Source organism: Mytilus trossulus, chromosome 4, assembly GCF_036588685.1.
Source record: "Mytilus trossulus isolate FHL-02 chromosome 4, PNRI_Mtr1.1.1.hap1, whole genome shotgun sequence".
NCBI lineage: Eukaryota > Metazoa > Mollusca > Bivalvia > Mytilida > Mytilidae > Mytilus > Mytilus trossulus.
The window spans coordinates 84770541-84783175 of NC_086376.1; the positions used below are offsets into that span (position 1 = coordinate 84770541).

Genomic DNA, 12635 nt, shown 5'->3' on the forward strand with positions numbered 1-12635 from the left:
TTCGTGACAGCCAGGACATGTCACGCAATAAATAAGATTTGTTGTCTTACAAGTCATATTGGCGTTCATATGAAATTTTTTGCCATCTTTAAATGATTTCATTTTACCCCCTATACCTCTAACCAATGTAGAAAAGTAAAAGCATAACAATACGCACATTAAAATTCAGTTCAAGAGAAGTCCGAGTCTGATGTCAGAAGATGTAACCAAAGAAAATAAAGAAAATGACAATAATACATAAATAACAACAGACTACTAGCAGTTAACTGACATGCAAGCTCCAGACTTCAATTAAACTGACTGAAAGATTATGATTTCATCATATGGACATCAGGCACAATCCTTCCCGTTAGGGGTTTAGTATCATACCATCATAACATATTTGAGAAGAAAATAACCCGTGTCATGCCAACAACTGTTTTTAGAATAAATGTGTTTAGTTCCGATGCAAAGACGTTATCAATATTAACGCCAAAATATGCAATCTTTAATGACTTGACAACAGTATCGTAATTATATCCCTTCTTAATAAGTCTATTCAAAGGCTTTGTAAGTTTCTGAGGTATATACTGACACCTTTGTGCTTCATAAAGAATATTTCCATAAAAAATTGGATGTGAAATACCTGAACGTATTAGAAGTCTGCATGTTGCGCTATATTTACGAATGATGTCTTTATACCGATGATAAAATTTAGTGAATGTTTTGACTAGTTTATGATATCGAAAACCCTGGTGTAATATTTTTTCAGTAATACATAAATTTCTCTCGTTAAAATCTAAAACATTATTACATACACGAGCGAATCGTACAAGTTGAGATATATAAACACCGTAAGATGGTGACAAGAGAACGTCACAATCTAAAAACTTGATAATTAACGATAGGAAATGAAAAATCATCCCTTTTATCTTACATTTTAGTATTCAGCTTTCCGTTAGTGATATAGATATCAAGATCGAGAAAAGGGCAGTGGTCATTGTTCGTATTAGCTTTAAAGTAAGTTCAACCGGATAAATTTCATTTTATCTGTTGGAAGGCACATCTAAACTCAGGCTGGTTTTAACTTCATCAGTATCAAATGGAAACACAAATTCAATAACACTGTCTGTTATTAATTGAATTTGGTTTACATACATATTTTTACTTTTTGAAGAATAGTCAGTCCACCTCTTTGTTGGTAGGCATGACACTGGTTTACTTCTATTCAGTTCAAGAAATTTGTTAAGGTAATAGATCGACTCTTCTTTTTGGCAACTGCTCTGACTGTAGTCAGTTAATGATTCCTGCAAAAATAACAGTGAATTTTCAACAAAACTTAATATCCACATGTATCAGTGTATATAAAGTGCGAATCCAGCTAGTTCATTTTTACTGTTATATGCGGGTATGTCTATTGTAGAACAAAGGATCATGGGAAAACTGTATTTGTTTACGTTTTGAAAATATCAAGTTAAAGGATTTTAAGTTAAGTTTTAACATATTTTCATTGTGATATGTCTTTATAATATACAAACATAGCATTAAAGTTCAAATAAGTGTTATAAAAGCATCATAATATAGCATATCGATTATTGAAAGCGATTCATTTTAACTATAGATGCGAGGAATTATCACTGTTAGTGCAGCCATTATTAATGTAGAATTTTCAAAGATGCGAGGAATTTTTATTGTAGAATTATGTGATAAATGCACTTGCAACAAATGAAAAAAAACTTAGTTGATGACTTTAGGATTTATAATACATGTATTTTCAAATTGAAATACAAACTCCTCATTCATTCCTCATCAAAAATATAGCTTTTCAAACTTGTAACAAAAGCGATTCTCAAAATGTCATATTGTATTCTTAAGATTACGTTTTTCCTTGATTTTAACTTATATAGGGAATCACTGGAGCATGACAGCAGCGGGCCCTCTTAGGCAGTCAGTGGGCCCTTACTTATGAAAAATTCTAGATCCGCGAATTGATATTACCGCAGAGTTAAAACCATGCACATTTGGGTTATTGTACACGAAATGCATGCTACAATTTATTTTTGTTGATTTTAGACCCTTTGGAACTCTATGTGGGCTATTTCAGCAACTAGGCAAAAAATCCCCAAACTAGATACACGGTTAGATTCAGCATGTCACGAATTCCAAATATCTATATTAAAGGACTTTTGTCTATAAATTTGGACCCCACAAAATTGAAAAAGGGACCGAAAATAAAAAAAAAAAATGCATGCATCGGATACATATGTTATTGAAGGCATGACTGTAACAATAGGATGAATATACAAAAATATCTTATTCTGGGGTCTCATTGGGGGGTTCTGATCCCGGATCCCGCTTACTGTTTTGGCAGATTCCCGTATTCCGCTTATTGTTTTGGCAGATTCCCGTATCCCGCTTATACTATGAAGTTCTAATTTTTTGTAATTATCCGTGTCCCGCTAGACTTCATTTCCCGTTTTTCACTACACAATCATTTGACATTCACCTGTCACGCTTGCAAAAAATCGGCAATCCGGCGTGACGCTTATACCCAAATGCGACCCACTATTTTACTTTTCTAGTATTTTGACTCATATTAAGCCCATTATAAATATATTAAAAAAGTAGCGTAGATTTTTTTATCCCTTTTTATCCCGTCTCGTTTCGTTTTTGAGCCATATATAGATGTCGTATGTGACAATGAGACAACTCTCCATCCGAGTCACAATTTATTTACGTAGACCATTATACGTCAAAATACGGTCTTCAACGTGGAGTCTTGGCTCACACCGAACAGCAAGTTATAAAGGGTCTCAGTGTAAAACCTTTTAAACTGGAAAACAAAGGTGCAATATATATCAAGATGTACGTAATTAGTGGTGAAGTGTCATGGAAATGGATTAAAAAAATAAATAAGGATAAAGCACCCTATCCGCTTTATGAGAAACTAAATGGAATACATTTGAAATAAATGTTATTTCTATTGAATTTATTAGAGTGTTTTAAAACCAAACTTTCCTTCGTAAGTTAAATTTTATCAAATCTTTCTCTTACTTTATCTATTGTTTGAGCAAGTCGGCTAAATTAAGGCTTTACAGCTAATTTCCTAATGCATGTAAAGCAACACTTTGGTTGGCTTGCTTGCTTTGTTTGTATAATTGTTTATACAAACTTTGTAAATAAGATTGACATTTTTAAACAGTATGAATAGGCATAGTTTAACCTGTATTTTTAATATTTGAATTAAATTGGGTGTTATCATAATGATTATCCATTAAAAAAAGCAAGCATATCAACTAAAGTCTTGCTCTACATGCTTAAAGAAATGATAAAAAAAAATAATTATACAGTGAAAATGCACCGCATATACAATACTAATGATTCGCATATACAATACTAATGATTCGCTCCACAGTGAAAATGAAAGAATAGTATCATTATTCGACAGTAAACATGACTAGCATTACGAAATCATCAAAGTGGAATTTAGTTAAATATGAAGAAACTGAATGACAAAACATATTCTACGTTATACAACTTTAATAATTGTATTAAAATGAATATTTTTTACTGCAACAACATCTCACCTGTTAGTTATAAAGCACCTGCACGATAGGTCGTGAAATGTCCTAAATATTCACCTATTTCGGTATATGTTTCACAGCTGGATGGCTTTAGGCGCGATAAAACCCCGCTCGCATCTCTAACTTTGTTTTATTAGTATTATGTATTTCTGAACATATACATTTTAACTAATTTTCTTCATTTTCTTCAAAAATTAAAAAAAGTTCGTCTGTTTATTTATCATTCTACATTAGACATTTATGGCATATACAGTAAAAATGATATTTTAGGATCCGCACTTTACATACACTGTGTATTAAAATGTAAAAGAATCTTTTTCATAATAATTAACCTTTCTTCAAAACCTTCAATCATTTGGGATAAAAAAATGGTTTACTCCTGGTTTGCCCACTTTTAATTCTACCAATTATCTATAAGTAAAGAAAACAAAAAAGACAAAAGGTTTAATGAGCATACAAAAGTATAGTCTGTTCCAACTTAGGTATATAGTTTGTAAGTGTTTTCCATATATTCAGGTTGGTTTTTTTTTTCAGTGTATAGAAAAATTATTAAAAAAATCAAATATTTTTTCTCAATAATTTAATATAAATTCATTCAACATACATACATGTACACAACAAATAACACAAAAAAAATGATGTTCAGTTACAAAAGTGTCTTAATAGTTCATTAGTTTTTGAATGATTTTCATGATAAAAATTAGATCTCTTTCATTGCAAACATATTTCAATAAATGCATAACATGAGGAAATATGTAAAATGAGGATAAATACAATCTTTTATAAATACATCAAAAGTCACAAAACATTATATTTACAAAGTCAAAATTTACAATATTTCACTTCATTGTTCAGTTCAAATGGAGAAGATAGGATGCTGTGTCAGAGTAAACTACCAAGTTGATGAGTCTTGTTGGCATCGGTCTTTCGGTAGTTGGAGTCTTGTGTCTTTTACTCTTTATCTTCGTCATACTGGATAATGTTCCATTTGTGAGTGCCTGTGTCTTCCTTCAGTACCTTGTCGATCTCGTAGATGTTTCGGCGGGCATGTTTGAGTCTCTTCTTAAGTTTGTTGTGCCATGGCATCCTTCCAGGTGATTTGTGGTGCGGGGTCCTGTGTAATAGTGATTCCATAGAAAGCGATAGCTTTCAACACAGAACTCTGTCATAATAATATTCTGTAAATGAAATTGTAGCGGTTTTGTTTTTAGTTTCTCCAATGTCTTCTAAAGTGTTCAGCCAAACATCCTCAACAAGGTGGGCTGAACAAGAAGTAGTACTGAAGCTTGTCGTATCAGTTGAGTAATGTCTTCATTTTCTTTATACAGGACTGTAGTCCATTTTTCTGTGCCTATCGCAAAATGCACTGGGTGAAGTGGAAGTAGCAGCATTTCTCATTTACTCTTGGCCACACTGTTCATGCTGCATTGTTGGTTGTCTCATAGTCATTAAAAATAGTCTTTCTGGTTGAAGTTCTAACTGGTGTTCTTAGCAATCATGATTATTTTTTGAAAGCTCTTTTATTGTTGTTGGTTTTTTTAAAAGAAAATGCTAGCTTGGATGCAGAATACTGTTCAAATTGTGTCATATTCATAGCTTGGCTACTGAACAGTTCCATTTATATTCTAGTTGTTAGAATTAATTTGATATTTTTTATATTTAATTATTAGAGCTGTATATTTTATTAAAATTTTAAGAATAAAGTTGAATAAACTTTTAAGTCAAAGATATTCAAATGAGATTTGATCTAATAAATCTGTAGTTTCATTCTTTTACTTTTTACTTTTTTTTTCAGAATATACCAATAATTAAAATTATTTGTTGATAAATTGGAAAAATAATTAATTTTAAGTGCACATTTTTTACTTTTTTTTTATAAATACAAATACATTTTCCTGCCAAAGAAATATAAAATATAGAAAAGTTTTGCACATTTTCCTTGATTTGATAGCAGAATATAATATTCTTTTAAAAATTTACAGGTAAAATAAAAGGTAAAAAATATGACTATAATTCAGATATAAACTATAATTGTTAAAACAACAATTCCCTCTATGTTTACATATACATGTAATTAAAAGTGGGCAAACCAGGATGACACCAAAAAAATAAAGTATACTATTATACAATAAAAATCACCAATTAAGGTGGTACCTAACACTACAGGGTGATAACTCCATAAATCAACAGAACGTTTTAATGATGTTGTGTTCTGAAGGGAATGTATGTTAAGCTTCTCATTGATCAAAATAAGTGTTTTACAAACTCCTATATAACCAGTGTAATTTTTCTGACAAAACAGTTGGTTCAAAAAAAATTAAATTGTTATATATTTTTTTAAGGGTCAAAGTAAATACTCTGTCGAAATTTTATTAAAATTAAACAACCCAAATTAATTTTAGTGAAAGTGTTACTATTAGGTACCACCTTAATGACTCTAATTTTTCAAAAAAAATACTATAATTCCTTAATAGAGCTTGAGCTAAGACATTTAAAAATATCAATTTAATTATTTGCTTATAGCAGCCAATTTAGTTAAATATGGTCAAAATCATCTAAGAAACAATTTTGACCAATTGTTCACTTACAAGTGAATAATTGTACATTTACATCATTACATCCTTATTTTCGTGACCTTCAATTGAACCTTTGAGCGGAACAAAGTTTATATGCATGTATTCAGATACTAAATAAAAAACTACCAACATTGAGGCAATGATAAGCATTTGACAGCTGGCCCATTTATAAAGATTGTTTGGAAATTTATTGATGTTGATAATCATAGAAGGTTATATTTTTTTTGTCAACAATTTATAGGGAAGTTTGGTTCCAGTTTTTTTTTAGAGATTGATGTAGATGGGATGTTCTTGTCAACAAACCTGTGAGCAGCTTGTCTGGGTATCTGTTGTAACACTGGCCTCTTTATCAAACATAAGGGCATCAACAGTAACTGCTCTGTTCATCTATCAATATAGGAAAACATTTAATCAACAACCACAGCATTACATTATAAGGTAAAACAAACTGGCATAGGAAGTTTTACAGTGGCAAAATTGAATACCAATATTTCAGAATTTATTTCTTGTGCTTTCCAATGCTGATATGTATCTTATATATGAAATGGTCTGATTAAAAAACCTCAATATGAACCTACTTGATTTTTTTAATTCACTCAAATTCTGTATATAAGAATTGAGACCACATTTATTTCAAAGTGCATTTCTTTAAGACAATTAATGAAAATTAAAAAAATCCCATGTGTTTTTTCTCAATAAATTTTTTATACTACTATAGGGACAAATTATATCAAAATTATAGAAAACTTCACTGTGTTTAACTCAAAATATGGACAATTTATGAAAAGGGGGTCTTGAAATCTTTTAATAACTTCTGAAATGCTATTTTAAACCTTTTACAGCAGGACCAAATCACAACTTTACTTCAAAATTCAAGAACCCTGTTTTTTTACAGTATAATTACACTCCCCCCTTTTTAAACTCTTTATTTGAGGCATAAAATATGAAGAAATAAATTTGGAAGGGGTATAAAAAATATTGGCAAGTAACAAACTATCACCCTAGGGAATATATTCCTGGACAGCACAAATCAAAGGAAGATAATTGTGGTTTCATAGCATATAAAGGGAATAACTCTTAAAAATATAATCTGATAAGTAGAAAATTTGAACTCACAATTTTAAGCGTATATGCCAAAAACAAAATCATTTGGTCAAATGGTCTCTAAAGTGGTTAAGAAAATAGAAGAGTAACCTACGAATAGAAGCAATTTAATATATATTGTCCTCTCAAACTTTGTTGGTAGGGTACTAATGATTATTAAAAATTAAAATAATACTTATTGTAGTCATGAAACATTGTAAATTAAAACTTGTCATTCTTCAAATGCAAAGTGTTTAGAAACGTTACTGCTTTTAATAGATATAAGAAGATGTGGTATGAGTGCAAATGAGACAACTCTCCATCAAAGTAACAATTAATAAAAGGAAACAATTATCGGTCAATGTACGGCCTTCAACACGGAGCCTTAGTTCACACCGAATTGCACGCTACAAATGGTGTCCAAAAATTTCTAGTGTAAAATCATTCAAACATCAAAACCAACTTACCTTACCTTACCAGGAAATCTTTCTCCGTCCACTTCGGGACAACCTCATTTGAGTAGTCAATATTCCACCACCACATCTATGTACACTATTTTACACACATTATCGGTAATTATATATTAAATACACTTGAGTACGAAGATATCAATGTTTCATATTATCCTCCATGCATCACTGAATTAGCAATGTTTAAAAAAATTTCCCCATTATACGAGTATATTCAGTACACTATTTGACAGGTATGGTCTCGGCACAACAACAGTATACTAGTACATACGGGAGTATCGATGTTCGGAACATGCTATCAGTTCATAACAATGAAATATCCTCATTTCCTTTTAATATCTAAAGATCGGTATCTTGCTATATGTAACGCATACGACATTTGCCTGCATATTGCATCTAATTTAACAATGTTTTCACTATTTCCTTTAAGTCCAGTATAGTGCAACGTACAGTCCCGGATTATTTGGATTTTATCATGACTGGAAAGTGTTCTAAAGTTGTCTTTCGATATTAAATGTAATATTTCATCGATCTGGTGAAAATATTTTTGTCGGATAGGTTCTAGATTTTTTTTACCTTTTTTTTGACTTAAAAACATAAAATAAGTATAAATTGTACAAATTAACGGTTTCTGACGTGGACCATGTATGTTTTATAGAAAACGTAAATGGGTTAGACATTTTTGATGTCGTATTCTCCCCATTAATTGTTTATTATACAAATTCAAAACTGACTGAATGGATCAAAAGCTATGTACATAAAATTGAAGTGAAATTTGTCGTTTAAAAGTGGACATGGACGGTGACCTATAGTTGTTAATGTTTGTGTCATTTTTGGTATTTTATGGATAGTTGTCTCATTGGCATTCATACCACATCTTCTTTTTTATATGGAAAAATCTCCCTAGCCAAGTCATAGGTCACAACTAGCATCTTAGGAATGCATCGCAAATTTGCGATTCACACCCAAGATGCATCTGACTATACCTACTTATATAACTGATGTTTTACTTTATTCATGCATTATCATTAAAAAATAAATCCACAGAAAACATTTTTTATTTAGTTTCTAGTGCTAAGCCATAGGATTGACCAAAAGCATCTTCCTCGGATTTCTACGAGAAAAATCGTCAATAATTTTTTCGTAGTCAAGTTTAATGTTTTTGTGTACATATAAAATAGTTATCAAAAGTACCAGGATTATAATTTTATACGCCAGACGCGCGTTTCGTCTACATAAGACTCATCAGTGACGCTCATATCAAAATAGTTAAAAAGCCAAATAAATACAAAGTTGCCGTGAAGAGCATTGAGGACCCAAAATTCCAAAATGTGGTGCCAAATACGGCTAAGGTAATCTACTCCTGGGGTAAGAAAATCCTTAGTTTTTCGAAAAATTCAAAGTTTTGTAAACAGAAAATTTATAAAAATGACCATATAATTGATATTCATGCCAACACCGAAGTGCTGACTACTGGGCTGGTGATACCCTCGGGGACGAAACGTCCACCAGCAGTGGCATCGACCCAGTGGTGTAAATAGTTATCAAAAGTACCAGGATTATAATTTTATACGCCAGACGCGCGTTTCGTCTACATAAGACTCATCAGTGACGCTCATATCAAAATAGTTAAAAAGCCAAATAAATACAAAGTTGAAGAGCATTGAGGACCCAAAATTCCAAAATGTGGTGCCAAATACGGCTAAGGTAATCTACTCCTGGGGTAAGAAAATCCTTAGTTTTTCGAAAAATTCAAAGTTTTGTAAACAGAAAATTTATAAAAATGACCATATAATTGATATTCATGCCAACACCGAAGTGCTGACTACTGGGCTGGTGATACCCTCGGGGACGAAACGTCCACCAGCAGTGGCATCGACCCAGTGGTGTAAATAGTTATCAAAAGTACCAGGATTATAATTTTATACGCCAGACGCGCGTTTCGTCTACATAAGACTCATCAGTGACGCTCATATCAAAATAGTTAAAAAGCCACATAAATACAAAGTTGAAGAGCATTGAGGACCCAAAATTCCAAAATGTGGTGCCAAATACGGCTAAGGTAATCTACTCCTGGGGTAAGAAAATCCTTAGTTTTTCGAAAAATTCAAAGTTTTGTAAACAGAAAATTTATAAAAATGACCATATAATTGATATTCATGCCAACACCGAAGTGCTGACTACTGGGCTGGTGATACCCTCGGGGACGAAACGTCCACCAGCAGTGGCATCGACCCAGTGGTGTAAATAGTTATCAAAAGTACCAGGATTATAATTTTATACGCCAGACGCGCGTTTCGTCTACATAAGACTCATCATTGCTCATATCAAAATAGTTAAAAAGCCAAATAAATACAAAGTTGAAGAGCATTGAGGACCCAAAATTCCAAAATGTGGTGCCAAATACGGCTAAGGTAATCTACTCCTGGGGTAAGAAAATCCTTAGTTTTTCGAAAAATTCAAAGTTTTGTAAACAGAAAATTTATAAAAATGACTATATAATTGATATTCATGCCAACACCGAAGTGCTGACTACTGGGCTGGTGATACCCTCGGGGACGAAACGTCCACCAGCAGTGGCATCGACCCAGTGGTGTAAATAGTTATCAAAAGTACCAGGATTATAATTTTATACGCCAGACGCGCGTTTCGTCTACATAAGACTCATCAGTGACGCTCATATCAAAATAGTTAAAAAGCCAAATAAATACAAAGTTGAAGAGCATTGAGGACCCAAAATTCCAAAATGTGGTGCCAAATACGGCTAAGGTAATCTACTCCTGGGGTAAGAAAATCCTTAGTTTTTCGAAAAATTCAAAAAGCAACAGGGCATTTAAACGTTCTTCTCCCATTGTATTTCGCGAGAAGGTTTTGATATATTTAAGGGACGAGTTTGCCCTTTCTGTAGAACTTGACGTGACGCTTGTCAATGAAAGTAGACCTAGGAGTTTGACGATGTTAGGAAAGATCGTGCTGCACACTCTTGGGTCTGTTAAAGTAGACGTTAATGTAGTCGGTTTTTCATTCTGGACACGCCATAATTCTTTCCATAGTCGAAACTCTTGCCTAAATGAGTCAGGAAATGGCATGTCAACTTCATAATAATTAATAATGTCGTCGATTGCTTCATCTGTGGTTTGGTGAATGTTGTTAGGGATTAGAGCCAATGCCCTTACAACTGAAACAGCACGTTCACCAAACCGAATCTCGAACTGTTGAATCATAGAATCTAAAAATGGAAGAAAAACTGCACGTCGGTAATAAACTTGAACATTGTCGGCAGGGACATTACTGCGTTGTGTCTGGCGCCCACATCGTCTTGGAGCCTTGATACCCCCAATATCGGCAACTTCAGCCATTGCCGTAGCTTTTTCAAACACGTTGTCAAACTCCGTTTCGTCATCTCGTGTTGATTTTACTAAAGCTTTGACGGTATCAATCATTTTATACCCTTCTACAATATCGAGTGTAGACCCTTGGAGTTTTCTGCTCAACCCTGTAACATACCCAAAAAAGTTGTGGACAGTTTGGAAACTAACTATAAAAGTAGAATCAGTTATTTTTGTAAGTAGCCCTTTAGCGTCAATAACAGCTTTCTTGTCCCAGGTGCGTCCAACGTTAGAGCTAATTTCCTCCAAACAAGATATGATTGGCTCGTACATGGTAGAAAAGCTGCCGAGGGTCGTAATTTTTTCGCACCATCTTGTTTCACAGAAGACCTTAAATTTCTGTTTTGTTATTTTGTTTTGTACATCCCTGTTCGAATTTATCTCATCTACAGCTTTTTCGAGACATCGACTCCGTTTCGGAGAATACTTGAAAAATATCCCGAGTTGTTTTAAGCTATCTAACATCAATTGTATTTCTGGAACATTGCAACATTTGCATAGTACTAGATTGAGGTTATGGCTAGCGCAGTAATGATAAACTGTCCTTGGTGACAGTCGGGTAAACTGCGCCGCGCAACCTAGATTCTTACCAGACATATTGCCAGCGCCATCCATGGTCTGCGCGCGACCAAACTGGATATCCAATCCAGCATCCGTCAAAGCTTTTACTATCAAACCACAAAGTGCCGAGTCTGTTGTCTCTTCTGCTTGGACAAATTCAAGCAATTTTTCTACTGGACTACCGTCCCTAAGATATCGTATAACAATCCCGAGTTGTTCCCAGTTACTAGCATCCGACACCTCATCGCATTGATATCCGAAATGTGGACCAAGCGGTTGAGCCTTTACTTCATCAACGATTGTCTGTTGGATAAACCTCTTGATGCATGCTAACAATTCATTTTGGGAAGTTTTTGACGTATATGATGCATTTTTAGCACATTGTTTCAAATGGTCATCCAAGACGGAGTCACCTGCCTCTGCGCGAAACTTAACTAGTTCCTTATAGTTACCTATATTATAATCTTGTGTGTTATCTTGGATTTTATCGTCATCTCGATGGCCTCGAAGAGCCAATCCGCGCCTACCACAAAACTCGAGACATTTGATGAGTGATTTCAAAATCTGTCGATTTTTCGCAATAAATGTGTCACCCCTTGCATTTGTGTTAATATAAATTCTAGACTCTGGTCTCATATACGTTTCTTGGAACCCAGATAGTCTTACTATAGAGTTTAAATGTGTTTCGGATGATGCATGTCACTTTAAATCAGTTATAGCGTCTTTCCAGTTTTGATATGGCTCCGAAACTAGCTTTCGTGGTCTGCGACCAGATGTGTCTGGAAAGAACTTACATGCCAGACAATATATACCATCTTTATCCTTAGAGTAAGAAATAAATTCAAACTTCGTAAACCATTCTCGACAACAAGATCTTTTGAAACTACCTGATTTACACCGACTATCCTTGTACAATTTGGATGGAAATTTGAAGGTAGATTCTGGCATTCTATTACATATAAGCATGTGTTTTTGATCATCTGTTAATAGAAG

General features: G+C 33.4%; 1 protein-coding gene across 1 annotated transcript; it reads right to left on the minus strand.

Moving 5' to 3' along the window:
- Positions 1-1025: 1025 nt before the first annotated feature.
- LOC134716865 (52 kDa repressor of the inhibitor of the protein kinase-like) lies at positions 1026-12278 on the minus strand. The gene is made up of 3 exons (XM_063579878.1): positions 10674-12278; positions 6443-6526; positions 1026-1286 (listed from the first exon to the last, which is right to left on the minus strand). The coding sequence occupies exons 1-3, from the start codon at positions 12276-12278 to the stop codon at positions 1026-1028; spliced, it is 1950 nt and encodes a 649-aa protein (XP_063435948.1).
- Between the last annotated feature and the right edge of the window lie 357 nt (positions 12279-12635).

Bases quoted from the DNA above. Each gene is read 5' to 3' on its own strand.
- LOC134716865 (XM_063579878.1), bottom strand. From the start codon at position 12,278: ATGAGACCAGAGTCTAGAATTTATATTAACACAAATGCAAGGGGTGAC. The intron at 6,527-10,673 runs GTGTGCAGCACG...CTATATTGATAG, and splicing joins CTACTTTAACAGACCCAAGA to ATGAACAGAGCAGTTACTGT. The intron at 1,287-6,442 runs GTTTGTTGACAA...TTATTTTTGCAG, and splicing joins CCCAGACAAGCTGCTCACAG to GAATCATTAACTGACTACAG.